At 39.5% G+C, this 16,887-nt stretch overlaps 1 protein-coding gene across 1 annotated transcript in view; it reads left to right on the top strand.

Annotated features, from left to right (window-relative positions):
- LOC142955487 (metabotropic glutamate receptor 4-like) overlaps nt 1–16,887 on the top strand; it is a 113,264-nt gene that overhangs the window by 45,912 nt on the left and 50,465 nt on the right. Inside the window, 1 exon segment of the mRNA XM_076097023.1 lies at nt 6,610–6,826. Coding sequence (XP_075953138.1) covers nt 6,610–6,826 — 217 coding nt within the window.

Below are 16,887 nucleotides of genomic sequence, written 5' to 3'. Positions count from 1 at the left end.
AGTCCAAGAAAATAAATAATACATTTATTAACACTGCAATACTTGCATTGCACGTGATATGGCATCGGTCCGAGTCATAGCCACATGTCCCCATTGTGTTCAGCGCTTCGTTGTTCATTCCCAGAGCAGCTAGAATCTGTTTTGTTATATCATTATGCAGGAATTGGTTTTCTATTCGGGAGGCTCAGCTATTTGCTGCTCCACTTACCCTGACAGTAACAAAGTGAAACTTTAATCTCCCCTCAGTGTCAACAGCAGCTGATAGCAATTAAGGAGAAAGCGTGGATACTGAAGGGGTGCGTTTAACTCAAAGAGTTCACCCGCATCCCTCACTGCAAGATTTAAACGACTTCTCTCCATGCAGCCGCTGCCCAGACCCAAATTTCTTTTCAGGCCCTTAAATTGAATTAAATTTCATGTGAATGAAAATATTCAGTGTGTCTCTAATGTCTGTGTCTGTGCAGATGTTTAGAAAGCATGAAAAAAAATATATATTATAGTTATTGTTGTTTTCATTGCCGATTCTATTTTCGTGGTAAGTGGCCATTATATAGTTAAACAACATAAATTAGATGCCGTGATTGCAGTAAATTGAATCTGCGTGAAGCTTGAGCAGAAAACTGCATGCATTATCTCGGCCTGAATATAGTGAGTACACTGCCGTTTTGCCCACTGACACTTATCTATAATAATAATAAGGCAGCTGTTGCTGTACTGCAGCCAACACACAAAGCTCCTGCTTTGTTAGAGCGAGGAGCTTTTGCAGTGCGAGCTCTGCTGTTCGGCAGCTCTCTGACACGGAGCAAAACCAAAGCCAAACCCCACTGTTCATGGAGAGCAAAGGCAGACCTTGAACTATTTAGACGTTGGAGTCTGACGGATGTTTTAGTGTATGATTATCATGACTTCTTGTTTCTACTTTTACACTTTTCTAAAGACCGCGGGCAGAGCGGCTAAATGTCGATGATGTTGGTGAAATTGCTTTTGTGCATTGCTCTTTGAGTTAAAACATGTCCCCGTGTTTCCCAAAACATTTTTACGTTACTCTCTGTGAAATATGTGCTAATCTGATGAGAAAGCTGGCAGGTGGCCTCAGAGCAATTTAATGCTAATTTTTATTTTGGTACAATTTTGTTATAAAGAGATGACTATCGTGAACCAAAAACATGTCGAGTAATGAAAAGAGTTACAGAAAACTATTTTTTGTTTTAGGAGACCAGATAACAGCAGAGAGACAGAAAAACAGAAATTGAAGTTAAAAGTTTAAAATGTGCCAGTGGGGTGAGCAGGCGGCAACCTATGATTCAGAAAAGTAAAGTGCCTTGAACTTGCATTTTCTCTACTGGCTATCAGGGGGCGACTCCTCTGGTTGTAAGAATCTAGTCTATGAGAAAATGACCCTACTTCACTGTATTACCTCAGTAAACATTGTAAACATGAGTTCATTGTCTCATTCGATAGTTTCAAGTCTTCTTCAACACAGCATGATGTTCATTTAGTAAATGATGGTCCATTTAGAGTCAAATAGACCATAAAGCAGGATATGCTTTAGGGCGGGGCTACCTTGTGATTGAGCGGTATACGGCATCTCTACGTCACTCCTCTACAGTCCACAAATGGTCACTTCCGCTCACTGGTTGCAAAAAGACAAGATGGCGACCGCCAAAATCAACGATTTTTCATTTAGAATTATGGCTGCAACTAACAATTTTTCGACCCATATTTGTAAAACTATTTGGAAATCGTTCATAAGGAGGCTCCACAACTAGTTCCAAACTTTTGCATCGGCGTGTTGCAAATTTGATCATAAATTAACGACAGTTTGTCAAAACATCACCACACTTGCTGGATATTTTAATTAAGCTGTATGTAGAAATATGACTGGACTGAATTTTTATACATACAGTATTTATATTTGCAAACAGACAAAGAGATCATCCTTTCAAACATGTTGAATGCATTTACTTCTACATGAAACACTGTCAAAGTAGAATTGCTGCCTATCTTCACACTCATCCAACACCTCTAAATCAATGGAATAGTGTGAAAATTCAAAATTGGAAAACAGTTTTTGTTTAGTTACTATTATATTCTTGTTATCATATGGCTAGGTCATGAAGAAAAACAGCTTGGCTTAGCTCATGCTGTGTTAAAAAACTGCATTATTTTGTGCTGGGTTAAGATTGCCAAGTAGTGGGGATAAACTGTGTTTACCCATCCGTGTTTTCCATATACAGCTTGATTGAAGCAGATGCTCTGCATTTGCACCGCGCTGCAGGTTGCACGGATCTGTCAGGTGCCTGAATTACAGATGCAAATATAGTCAGCTATTTTGCATGCATGCATAATTTGCACAGAAAGATACTTCACCTACACCTCGGGTCCCAACATTATCATCATTAAGTTGCTCCCCCATCTTAACAGGATGCCCAGCAAAGCAAACATGTGGCGCCAGCCAGACACTAAAAAGTCTTAAATTATGCTGTAAAACACGAAAGGATGTATTTTGGGGAGGCTTTCGGACCCAAGGCGATCTTATGATATTTGAAAATGTTAAATTTAAACGTCTTGATATCAATAGGGCAAACACTTTTAATTAGAAATCAGGCATTTCAGAGTAAGAAGTCGAATCTTGGAGATTGTCCATGGGACTGATGAGTAAAACCACATAGGTTCAGGAAATAGATTATTATATTTTAATAGGAGCTATTTGTGCTGCAGTGAATTCAAGTCTTGAGACTCGAATGTAATGTAATGTGAGACAGGTGCTGCAGTAAGAGTCTTTTTTTCCAGTCAAATACACATAGCATGTGTCACTGGGACATTCTTCTCTCTGAAATGCATTGGGTTAAGTTCCATCACATGCATAACTACTTTTCTTAAAATCACTTTTTTTAAGAAAAGTCATTTTACATTACATTTTTTTTCCCACATTCACAAACTCCGGTGATCTTCACCAACTTCACAGAACTTCACAGAAACTGATGCAGTGTTTCAGAAATCTGCTATTTTGGTCCCAAAGGTGTGCCTGCTAATCTCAACAATTAAATTAACGTTGCACTCTGCTGAGTCATCAGCAGAGAACGTGTTGGGTGTCATAGATGACAAAGTCACATGCCAAGCAGGAGAACAAACCCGTTCACTCTCACCTATGATTCATTTTCTGTTTAAAGACCTCCTTAAAATACAGCACTCAGTGATGCAAGGTAAATAACAAGAGTTAGTAGACCTTAATCCAAGAAACAAGAAAAAGACAGCTGGATGAAGAGGAGGGCAACACACCAGGCAAAACCTAAGTCTGTAATTAGTAGAAATATGTTTAATTACAATAACATAACAAAACACATGCTATGAATTACAAGGACACAGACACCTTGTGTGTTCATTTCACAGAACAAAGCTCTTTTTTTAAAGACCTAGAGACCTTATTATAAATGCCACAGTAACAGAGAGCACGGTGCAGTGCTAATACTTCTAAAATGTTTCTCATGGAGCCTTTTAGTTACATGAAGTATATCTTTTTTTCTTCCCGAAATAACCTCCATCAGTTGTATGTTAGGCTTTGTTTGGCGAGCTCTTGAAGTTCCAGCCCATAAATACACAGTTCCATTACTACAATATGTTTTCTCTATCATTATTTCATGTTTTTCACCTGCTGAGGCTCTCCCAGCAAATCATCTTCAGGTCCTTGTACTGAAGTGAATTACCTCAGGGACTCTGGCCTCTAACCTGTCTTCATGAATACATGTCAAACCAAGCTGGGCTAGCTCGGACAGGCTGTGGTGGAGGGGACTGAAAATACCACAAACAAACCCCCATGTAACAAACAAATAGTACAAATACATCCTCTTTTCTTTTTTCTTTATTTTTCATGTAATTGGTCTCAGAAATCTGAACTTTTCATCCCAGATTCTGCATTGAATGAGGTCTAGATATTAAAACCATTTAAATTAAAAAGCAAACAAGCAAAAGATGCAAGCTTTGTCCCCAATCCATACTAAGTCTATACGACACGTACAACATAATCATTGACATATTGTCTGTTTGATCACTGAGTTTAAAATAATATACATTTTTAACATTTCACACCAACAGGAAATGATACAATACGTGTGACGCCATTCAATTCCCCCCCTCTTAGCCTTCCTGAGTAGTATTAACTTTGATGCTGCTGTCGCTAAGACAACTGGAAAGCTTTCTGTCTTCCTCAAAGCCGAGCAAAAACCCAACAGGAGACAAAGAGGACACACTGCGTTTTGTTAACCACTGCTACTTGTCCCAGCATCCGCTATTTCCGCTGCCGGAGATAGTTACTGCAAAAAAACTTACATTTATGCTCTTTGGTTACTGGGGAGAGCGACCAACAGCAACCGGGGAAAACAAAAGCGCTGTCATCTAAGCGAGGCTTGTAGACATCCAGTTTAAACGCCTATGGTGTCATTATCCTGTAGCCATTACATCGTGCAATCAACATATGATAAGGTAGCAAAAAAGCGTCTCTATTGCCACTTTGATATTCATGCCATTAAATCTTACACAAATGACTCGTTTATGATTTCTCATTAGTATCACCCAGATCATTCATTAGATCCCCTCTAACTGATCACCTTTCCACAAGTTTTTCTTCTTCTTTTCTAGTCTCTGCTCTCTCTTTGTACATGTACTCTATCACATGCAACCTGTGGCCGAGGGGCCAGTCAAGATGAAACTCCAGTTCAGTTTTTTTTTTATAAATATTTTTTACCCAAATGTGTGAGTTTGGCTACAGTGTTTTTTTATCTTGGTGGGAGGAGTTTGCCTTGAAGTCACATTTTTAATAACAAGGGTTATCTGTGCGAGTGTGTGTGTGTGTGTGTGTGTGTGTGTGTGTGTGTTTCACAGCCTACAGGTCTGGTGTCTGTGATAATGAAATGCCACACGGGGCAAAGAATCATCTAGACTGAAAACAGGGCTGTTTTTCATGAGGATCATGTTTCACTGAGTGCACCTTCTCCTCATTTTGTTTAGGGACACAAAAACACGACGACAGATCCTCATCAAAAGGGCACGCTGTGTATCAGTACCAGGAAACACCCCGGCTGTCTGTTTGGTGAATCACTGTGAGCCATAGGGATGAAATAAATTCCGTTTACCCGAACACAGTTTACCTATTACAAAACCTGACACTGTGCAATCCCATGGAAACAATCCCCTGTGGTGAAACACAACAACCACCACCAGAAAATCCAAAAAATGATGGTCACTCAAGACTGGCTTCGTGCTGCAGCTGACCTATTTATTTTTCCATTGAAGCTTCTTATGTAACTTTTTGCTTTCTTCAGCACACGCATCAGTAAAATCTTTGGAGCAGTGGGAGCAACAGAAGCCTGCCATGATGCAAGATCTTGCGTTTATAAAGCTTTACTCTTTTAAAAGCTGCGACCACGTACCCTGTAGCAGTGGATCGCTTTTGTTTTTGTTTCTGTATTTATCGAAGAAGCTACAGCTACGCAAGCACATTCTGCGGTGTGTAAAGCATGCTGTGTTAAGATGCTAAGATGCTGTTTCTGTTAGGCAAGTGACCCGTACTCTTGAGTCTGACGCGCTCATCTTCTCAGCTCGTGAACTGTCCAGCCTGAGTCTGGGTGTTCAAAGGCTTGGTGGGGGTTCAGGATCATTATCTCTGTTTTGAATCTCAAAAGGAATGAAGATTATTGGATGCCCACAGACTTGTCTCTTGTTTTTTTCCTCTTTGTCAAAGACAAACAGAAATACTTGCTTGTGGAGCCGAAGAAGAGTGATTAAAAGCCAGAGCTCAGCTTCAGTTGCTGATGTTTTAGACCACAAACCAAGAAAGGTATCTTTGCAAAATGAGCCTCGCGTCACCTCAAGAACAGAGAGAAATAAAGGACTTGCCCATGCAAGTCCTTTAAAAAGTTGTCCATGCGTTCGTCTCCACTGCTGTAACGTTGTGTTGACACGCCTCTCTATAACGTCAATCAAACAGCTGCAGCTGTTCTCTCTACAAACTGCAAAGTGGATCGCATCAAACCATTCCTCAGATTTTTACACCGGCTTCATGTTTGTCAAATAATTGGCTTGAGTGTTGATGGTCTACACAGCTCTTAATGTTTTAGGGCCAATTCTGATCTGCTGCTCCATTATAAATCATCCAGACATCTCAGATTGTTTCGGTTCAGGTCTGCTTATTGTCCCCAAAACTAAACAGGGAGAAGCAGCTTTCAGTTAGTTAGGCACCACATATCTGGAGCAAAGTCCCAAAAATGTTAAGGTACAATAACATGTCTTTTTTTCTCTTAGACTATTTATTCACATCTTGCATTGCTCTGTAATTTGTATTCCCATTTAATCAGTTTTATTGTAGTTAATCTGATTTTTAATCGTGTACGCATCCATTTATATGGTCTTTTAATACATCTTTATGTCTCTTTTATATCTTGTCTTAATGGCTTTTTTCCTCTTATGTAAAGCACTTTGAATTGCCTTGTTGTTAAAACGTGAAACAAAAATAAACTTGTCTTGCCCTTATATTCTTCACTCCCTGTCCCTACCCATATGTTCACTAGATGCTACTTCAAGCTCATATTATCAATATTCTCTCCTGTGCAGATTCCCCAGGTGAGCTACGCCTCCACAGCTCCAGAGCTCAGTGACAACACCCGCTACGACTTCTTCTCCCGTGTTGTGCCTCCAGACACCTACCAGGCCCAGGCCATGGTGGACATTGTCAAGGCCATGCGCTGGAACTACGTCTCCACAGTGGCCTCGGAGGGGAACTACGGAGAAAGCGGCGTCGATGCCTTCATCCAGAAGTCTCGGGAGGACGGTGAGTGCACTTGGCCTCATATATCATGACTGCGGGTCTAGCACCGGGCGTGGGAAGATATTACTCACGCAAGCGTTCTGTATTTTAGAAAATCGGTGAAGCTCACGACAAAATCAGGTACTAAAAGTCCAAAAAGACACTCCAGGTCAGAATTATGCACACAAAATCAGGGTTCTACCCTTACTTTTATTTTTATTTTTATTTTTTTTTGACAATAACATTAATGCATCTCTTTCAACGTTAAACAGACTGCTAGATGCAGGGGCAACCGATTTAACTAAGAGATTAAGACAAAATATCGGATGTACCTGAGAACTAACAAAGGACAGTAATTCATAGTGCTTCATGATCACATGCTTACAAAGCTGTCGTCATGGATCTACTGGTTAAAATTGAAGCTTTTCTGTTCAGTCACACTGAAGTAAAAAATTCAGTGTTTTTGTGTAGAATGTAGCAGAGTGTTGGTTTCTCAACACTCATTGTTCTGGTTCTCTGGCTCAAACATAAACTGCACAGTGGCTCTCATCACCCGACCCTCCGATATAAAACTGCAGGCAGCAATTTTCAGACAAGCTCAGACAAGCAAAATGAACACTTCCTGCACCCGAAAACAACACAGAGCCAAATTATTTTTTTATTTTAACAAAGTTGAGCATCTAAAAGATGTTTTTTTCCGAGGAGCTGATGGAGATTAAGTTTAATGAGATGCTCATGTGGCTCTGTGTGTTCTGGATGTGTAAGTGGGCAGTTGTTTGCAGCAGTTAGCCGAAACAACATGTCAAGTTGACGGTATGCTAGAGTTGTATTTCTGAGTTTATTATGGAGTTTTGTGTCATCTAGTGTTAAAAAATAGCTGATAAGGCTAAAAATAAAGTGTACAAAACGTAGTTACTTATTTTCAAACCATGAATTATGCTTCAGGATTGAAACCAAGTCTTTGCAACTAGAAATAGCTTCGATTTTATTTCAAAATCATTGATCCCAGTAACCCAAGAATAACACCCACATCTTTAAGAAATCAACCCGGGGGCTGGTTCAATCAGCATTTTGTGGTAGAAAGAACGGAGGCTTAATTTGAGAAAAGTAATTTCTCCCATAAGTAATCCACCACGACTTTTCAGTTGGACTGCTGTACAAGAGATTGGATCCACTTCCTTTTTACCCCAATCCAGCAAATTACTCTGCTAAAGGATTTCCCAATGAGTTTGAGTGTTTTGGTTGGCAAAGTACGAGTGTAATTAAAAGGATGAGACTTCAAGGTGTCCCAGTCATGTCTCCGACTTGAACTGTATCCGGACAGAATGAGACCAGCTTGGCTGTGGTTGCTCATCAATTATGTCTGTCTCTCTCTGAACACTTAATCGCCTCGTCGGGGACTGCTGAGGGATGGAGCATAAGAGATGCTGGGTAAAACATGGCACGGAGTTTATCGGGGCTGAAAAATCCAAACAATGCATGTCTCTGCAAATTGCAACATCTAGTGAGTCGTACATATTACCCAAACGGAGGTACAGTGTTACACATGAGGTAAAACAATGAAAACACTGCTAATAACCAACAGCGTCATGCATTACTTAGCGATCATGTTCAGTGCAATCAGAGACAATCTGTAACAACTCTAAATGATCATCATTATCTGATGAGTTGAGCTCCAAGACAGAACTATGAAGGATAAACCCATGGGACATTTATGATGCTTTAAATATGTTTTTGTCCAGAATCCAAGTCATTGCAGCCCTAATCTGCAGTACCTCGTGTCCTAGTGTTGGTTGTATTGTTGCTCTTTGTAGCTATGGATGAACTTCACAAGTTATGAAACTGTGCATTATGTACTTTTCATGTTTAATTTTGTAGTTTGCATTTATTTTCCATAGCATTATGTTTGTCTTTTTTTTCTTCCGTAAATGAACCAGGCTTTAATTGTTTTAGTCATCATAAAGTTTATTCCAAGTTAGTTTCAGCTCTGAGTGGATAACAATTTCTCGAATCAAACTTATCAAATCAGAGTAATTATATATTTTCCTGCCAAGTGATTAGCATTGACTTTGATCCCTTAATGCGAATGTTTTCCAGCCAGCAAATCCTTTTACTGTGGAAAGATTTTATGTTGATACAGTATACAGTATAAGGCCTATTTTGCATGTATACTGTTATTTTGCTGCTGCACTTGCGCACTTACTTTGCCAGATAGCATTGTTTTGAGCAAAATGGAGGAAAAAAAAGCCGAAAATGATCTGAGTCAGCTCCCATAGCAGCAGCAACCCTGGCCGCCCAGCATCCACCTGCTTGGAGTTGCACCAGCGCAGCTTTCCCCTCTCTCCCTTAAGAGGGCGAGCAAATATAACATGAGTACAATGTGGGCAAAAAGCAGATGATGAAAGGTAAATATGAATTCCAGGTGGGGTTTTTTCAATGTCTGCTTTTGTATCTCTCTTCTCCAGCATACAGTACCTAGAGCCGGGAATCGGTGGCCTTCAGGGCTCCGGATCTTAGGGTATTTGAGGGCGAGCAGCTTCTCATCTCTCGTGCACTGACCCGGGATGTGACTCCTCCTAAAGGGAGATATAAGAGCAGATGTAGGAGGCATAGAGATAGGGAAAGAAATCCCTTTGATTTGTAAGAAAACACTTCAGAATTCATCAGATGTGTAAAAAAAAAAAGAGCCCGTTGGTCTTCAAATATGAACCCAGAAGCTATCCTGTTGACAGTGCAATACATTGACATAAGGGTGTAGTGTACATGATTTTAAAGCTTGCATTGGACATAAACCTTGTCTCGACCTTGCTTTAGTTCCAGACTTATAGAAGGCTTTCCTGGCAATGTGCATCTTGTAATTGTATTTTTAAATGGTGAAGAAATCAAAGCAAACAGCAGGACAGTGGGCACTTAAATCACCAAATAATTTAGTAGGAGCATCTTTAAGTGATTTATTCCTATCCTGGCTGATATGATACACAGTTTATTTCTCTACTTTCCTCGGGCCTATTTTTCTGAAACACGCATTCAGTTTCTAAAATGGAAAGTTCATAATGGTCATCTGGGGCCTAAGTAATGGTCCCTCACTGCATGCTAGTTGGGCATTTATGACTATAAGATCATTTTTTAATGCAGCCTTTTGGAAACAAACAGGACACAGAGAGGACAATCAAGTGTGGGCAGAAGAAGACCAGAGAGTCCCATCCTAGACTGCAGACAGCCCCTCTCTGCAGAGATGTTGATTGTTGTGGAGCATGCCCCAATAGGTGTCATTAATCAAGTTAATGAAACACAATGTCAATAAGAACCCTAACAAGATGCCCATGCAAACCAATGGCCTGCTTGACATCGACATGAGAAACACTGCTAATGGGGTAACTGCTGTCCCTGTTTGACGGGTGTGATTGGAAGCATTAGCCACAGAGTAGGTATGAATCGGCGCATGTGGGGAATTTAAAAGGAAGAGGAAGAAAAAGGGGAACACAAACAATTCTGCATTGCTCCTGGGTGATTTATTTCTAGAGACAGAGAACAGACAATATTAGACTGGATTGAAGTTATGCCTGGCAACAGAAAGTGAAATCTGAAGAGGAAGGTGGGAACTAATTGTACTTTATTAACTGATTCTTAAAAAGAAAAGTTTTTTTAGGTTCATCAGAAGTTGTTTCTTTGAATAATTTATTAATAATGAAGCTGGAGAAATTCTACATATTTCCTTGCAGTCAGCAAATCCTGTGAAAAGAACAAAACCAGCAATGTGTTAGTCCATCCCTCAATGCTTTCTGACTCCTCTGCCGCCGGCCCATTCTTTCCTACTGAAGACGCGAGTCTCTATAAACAGCAGATTTTCAAAAGGCATTGTAACTTCCCAAAACCGCTCAGTTTTGCAATTTCTTGCAAATGTTTATTATAAAAAAAGGAGTACTAAGTATATTTGTTGGGGACTACTTGTTAGTAGGATGACTTCATTGTTGGTTTTGGTCTTTTCATTTGATGTCATTGAGAGACATAAAATACCGGCAGACCTATCCTTCTATAAGGTAAGTAAATGTAAAAAGGTTGCTTCCATCCATATGGCCTTTTAATCTCTAGTTCACACCTGTGTGCATGGCATGTCAGCCAGTTATGTCTTTATTTATTATTTGACATCACGCAAATGACCCCTAAGTGCCTCCGATATGTTCTGTTGCAATTTGCTTAAACAGTTACTTGTCATTGCTTAATTGGGCAAAGCGAATGGCGGAATGATTGCCACTCATCTGCCCTCGCTTTTCTCTCTCTCTTTCACTCAGGGCCTGTCAGTGATATAATGGGTATTTGTTACTCTTAATGCATAGATATCGTAAAAGCCAATTTTCTTAAAAGTGCCGCTGCTTGAACTTTGATCTTTAGCATTAGATATAGTACCCAGTAGCAATGGTTTGTCAGTATTTCATGAGCTTTACTTCAACTGAAAGGTAAACGCACATGACGACATTTTCCCATATGCCAGCCTGTGCTTTGTAATGCAACTGTACATTACTAAATATTCAAATCAGGAAGAACATTATATAAACTGTGTGTTGCCGATCCAATCAAAAGAGCAGGAAACCAAAGCAATGGATTAGGGTGTGGGGGAGGTTACGGGGGATGCTGCAGCTTAATTTATCCTGAACTACCCGGTGAATTGCTGCACAAATTGCCTGCAAAAAGCGATGCAAATTGGTACAGATAAGGTTGGTGGCTGCTAAGCTAATACACTATATGCACAATTACATGGAAAATAAAAAAGAGATGAAAGGAGGATACTGACTGAAAGAGATCAATACCACATTTGCTTCCGATCGATAGGCTGTTGTGTTGTCACATGCCCGAAAAGTGGAGCTTAATTGAACGTCGCTGGGTGTCATGTTGCACTCGGCAACAGGAGATGATCAATTTACTGTACAAGAATGATTAAAAGCAACAAATTAAACATGTTTGTGGAATAGGGCTTAAAAGAAACAAACCTAATTCAGTTGTGTAATAGCTCCATGTTTGGGACCATTTTTGGAAAGTTCTTATTTAAAAGTGTTAACAAAGTTTAAAGGATTAGATTTTGAAAGTTTCTTAATTATACCTTTATCTTCCCTAACTGTTAGGAGGAAAGGGATTTCAATTAGACAGCATAACACAATGATGTAAATTGGACAGCTCATGCAACTAATCTGGATTACAATTCTGTCACTAATCCACACAGCTCCTCTTCATTAAAACATTATCACTTTTGTCAGAAGGATAAGAATTCCTCAGCCTCCACTAAGCACTTTCTAAACGGCTTCGCGTTATCATCATTGGACTAGGCTTACATTTTGTATTATTCAGGATTATAAAGATTTGATGAAAACCTGTTGTAGACCCCGATATCTTCAATTAAAATGCAATTATGTGGTTATTGAAAGGATTTACAGCTTTGACTTTTGAAAATACAAATTATATTGTAGGAGAACTTAACAAATACATTAGAAATGAATAAGAGAGTTAACGATGTCAGTAATGTATGTGTTTTGTAATTGTGTTAAACATCTCATGACTGATTTGTATCAAGAAACAAAGTTTGTATTAACCAGGTAAAGATTGACCGAGCCAAATTATAGTTTTGCATAGACCTTGTTTTTACTGTCATTAAGGACATTTCGGGTACATCTATTGCGTATATGTGTACATACATGTTTACAAAAACTACTACTACTACAAAAATGTAGTAGTAGTACTTTTTATTGTATCCTTCCTTTCCTGGCATCCCATTTATTGGTTTACCCAAACAATGTGCTTAAACAAGCACACAATACATACACTCCTTGGCCACTTAAGAGCACACCTATACAATTTCATGCATTCCAGTACAACTGATCGGACATGTAAAACATTAGAAACACTTCTCAATACAATGCAGTCAGTACAACACAACTGCAAACTAGAACCTCAATAATAAGCATATAGTTAAATAATTAATGAATTAAACGATTGCTGCTCACCAAAAGGCATATACTCTTTTTGTCTTTGTGGGAAAGACAATGTTGTTTATTAAAGATCTCCAATGACCACCTCCGAAGGACCCCTATGCAGTTTGGTACAGTAACCTCTGACCAGATTCACATATTTCTCATTTCTCGAATCAGCAATTGCTTTGAGTTTAATTCTATCCTATAGAAATGCTTTTTTTGAGCTGTAGTATTTTTTACACTGCACCCCCAAGAGTTCACCTGGCAATCAATCAGTCCTGTGATATCTGTTTCCTTTGTTCCTTTACATCAACAGAAAATCTTTTCGTGGTTGGCTTGAATGGCTGCAGCTGCTCAGGTTGGATACTGAATTCTTTAATGATAAATCTACAAAAATCAATCAGTGTGGCTGTATCTGAACAAAAATCTTGTAACATCTGGAAATAAAACATGTCACTTTCGATGGCGACCAACCCAATGCTGTGACGGACAAAAACAGTGACAGAGGAACATGTTTTCTGGGAGCAGTACCAGAATTTGATTTTTTGTCCAAAGCTGATAATTCTTCCTGGAGTTCTGTTCCTGGATTTCTCCCTATCGTGGCAGCATTACTACTTGGAGAAGTCTGGACATTGTTAACTATTACAGCTGGACCTCCGTCCAGGGATAATACGTTGGGATTTTAAACTGCCTCCCCTGTCAAAATTTTTTACTTAAAAAAAACTAATTTTTATCTTTGTCGTGACATTCTGCAGCAGTCTTTTCCAAAGTGACATCTGTAGTTTTTCCTAATTTGTACATTTGACATCTGGATTACCAGACCCATGCAGCCAGTGGCAGCATAGAGCAGCGTTAGTCTTTAGATTAAGTCATTGAGTTAGAGTTATTGATTCCCTACGGGAAATTAGGTCATTCCAGCAGCAAAGGTGATAAGATTTAGCATAGGCAAAGACAAGGATAACATAATCACACCAATGTTCAATAATGAAAAAGGAATTCAGCTGAGCACAGTTTGGTGGGCTCAAAATAAATAAAGTAGGGAAGTAATTAATGAACGTTGTGTTTTTGTCACTCATTGACATCTTGACAGTCACTCAATATTTGTACAATGGAAAAGGCTGGAAAAGGCTTTTGTGAACTGGATATAGATTAAATCACATTTTATTTATGCAGGGGAGTTTCTGTCATGTACAATATCTGCATCAGAGCAGACTTTTGCTTCACAGCTCTGTTGTAAACTGTCTAGTGTGTAAAGCACCGCGCAGCATGGAGCCTTGTATGACAAAGTCCAAATGAAGGCAAATGCATCTGTCGGTACATTTCCCTTCAGAGCTATTGTTCCTCTCAAGATGGTTCCTGCTAATGAGCAGGTGGAAGATAATATTGTTTAGTCAGCTTCTCCTTTTAATCAGATTATTCATCCCGATAAAGACCCTCTTCCAAAGACAGCAGCTTTAGCTACAACAAACTTCTACTGTAACCCCAATTTAGGGCATTTCATGTTAAAACAGGAGGCATTTGATCTTGTTTAGTAAACATTTAATTTATATTTTTATTTTGTCTTTTCAGTTAAACCTACAAATTTTGTTTTTCCAAAAATAAGCAGTTTTCCAAAAAGTTTGAGTGGTGATAGATCTTTCCTCAGGACTGTGTGGGCGGGACACACTCCTCTGTTGGTGTAGTTGCACCTGTCAGGTCAACATGCACTTCTTTGTTGTAAAGACGTTTCCCTCACTTTCAAGCTGGCTAGCTCTCTAGCTTACCTGTATAAGTGCTGACATTCTTTCTGAATCGTGTCCGGACACTGTGACTGCTGTGAGACGGCTCGGGTGATTCAAAGCAAACCAGATGATGTCAAAGTGTCTTTATTTATCTTTTCTATCACAATCTATCTCTGTAATATGCTGCAGATTTACTTAAAAAAAAGATGAATTTCCATTCACACTACTTTGTTCTTTACCACAAAAATAGAGGAACAGACTTCTGTTTTTTTAATTGGAAACTACCTTTTAAACGAGCAGCCACTAATTGAAACTGGCTTGGAACAGATTCAAAAGGATTCAAAAATCATTGATGACCATAAGTCATCCACACCAATTATGTAACTGGAAATGTGAATATATGTTGTTGTTGTACTGTATGATTTCAAAAGGATCCAAGATCAACACCTTAGTGATTATTGTTGAAGTGGTAATAATCTGTCTTTGCATCTGTATTTAAAGTTTAAAGACAGTGACAAATGAATATTGTGCAGAGACGATTATTCGCACATCTGCTTAGAGACCCTGAAGTGAGTCCTTGGTCTCTTGCAACACTGAAAACCAACCTTTTGCCTTCTTTCCATAATAATTGCATTACTCTACAGTGTTCACCCCTGTCGCAAAGTCCCAACAATTTCTTTAAAACTGTATGCTTCCTCTAATGGAACATAAATCCAATTTCATTCCTGCACAAGGACCTTGAAGGGTCAATTTAGAAGCAATGGTTATAAGGCACCCTTGTGTTGGCGAGGCAGTGGGACTACGATGGGGGGGAGGCATATGGGATTTGGTGCCTTATGTGAGGGGAAAAACATCGGCATGAACCAACCACTGACTATCCTGGACAAGTAATCTCCATACACAGTATGCTGAAATAACCTGGATGGTCGAGAGATAATTTGATTCAGCAAAATGAACATGATGTTGTATTTTGAGCAATATTTCCATATGGTAATACGCTGCACAGTGAGACACAAATTGTCCCACTAGCCCAGATGAAATCAGGAAAATGTGTAGGCTCGGCTAAACATCCACAATTGGTTCGCAGAAAGTATTGTTATTCCTGACCAAAAGCATTAGCATTAGCATTTCTGACCACACTTGCTGAACAGAGGTGTTCTGCCATGTGTTATTGCATTTTGTGGGTTGGGATTTTCCTCGACGCATTTGGTTAAAAAATAAATATCTACTTTGAGGATAAGCACACACCAGTGGGATTTATGTTCCATAATATGCTGATTATTGTGTCTTTTAAACCAAGTCTGTGTGGTTTTTCATATCAGACCAACTGAGCGTTCAAATGCATTTACATTTTATTCCTTATTCACCTGTTTAACTTAAAAGGTTAAACGATCTTTCACAGCTTCATGAAAATGTGAAGTGGCCCATCAGTCTCCATGAAAAACAACACGAGGCTGAGGCAAGACCATAAAAGTCTTTCTTTGGAGAGGCAGTCATTTCATTGAAGCGGAGAAAGACAAACAGCCTTTCATTTGTTTGTTACCATTTTAAAGTTGAACATAACCCCCCCCCCCCCCCCATTTTCTCCGGCAGATTTCAAACTCACCAAAGAGGCATAGAAACCGTCAACTTTCTCTCAGAGGAACTTGAGCCAACGACATTGCCCAGCATTCAGGATTTCAAGTGTTATAGGAGACGTTACACTGGAGTCTTTTTTGGAGTTATGGGGGCTCCGTGGGAGTGTTTCTAATTTGATTCTGAATGAGAAATAGAGCAAGAGTGATTTAGCCTGGCAGGAATCACAGAATACAATTTTGACATTATGTCACTTTGACTCAGGGCGTGTCATTTCCATTACAAATGACAAGGCGCTCACCAGTCATTTGAAACACAGAGAGGGAGAGAGGGAGAGGGAGGGAGAAGCGTATGGGTGAGACAAAGCAGGATCGGATTTGAAGGCAGGAAAGAAGGAAATGTTTGCAGAATGCATAGAAACAGTTGTTTGATCAGCCAGTATAGCGATCAGGCTGCTGCAACTCTGAAATTCTTATTACTCATCTGTTGTCAGTCTGAGGAAGGTGTGATCAAAATGAAACGGTTCATTCTTTACTATTTGTTAGAAAGCAAACAATTTCCCTGCAGGATTTTTGTTTCGAACCATAACATACGTTTTCTGGTTTCTTGTGGTATGCAGGCCAATCAGTTGCAGAGGAGAGGGGTGGGATACTGTTCAGGGAGAAATCTATCATTTTTAATCTAATACTTCCATTTTTCCTTCAGTATTGATCCATTTTGTACCATCAGCAAGCTTTGTGGATGGATTAAGCTACCACGCAAACAAAGAGAATGCGGTGTCCCAACATCAAGGGTGTGATCAATGGCGGAGACGTACCGGGTCAAC

Source organism: Anarhichas minor, unplaced genomic scaffold (genome assembly GCF_050575085.1).
Source record: "Anarhichas minor isolate MPS153535 unplaced genomic scaffold, ASM5057508v1 ptg000023l, whole genome shotgun sequence".
Taxonomy (NCBI): Eukaryota; Metazoa; Chordata; class Actinopteri; order Perciformes; family Anarhichadidae; genus Anarhichas; species Anarhichas minor.
Note: the sequence above shows the minus strand (reverse complement) of the source record. Positions and strands in the feature narration are given on the sequence as shown.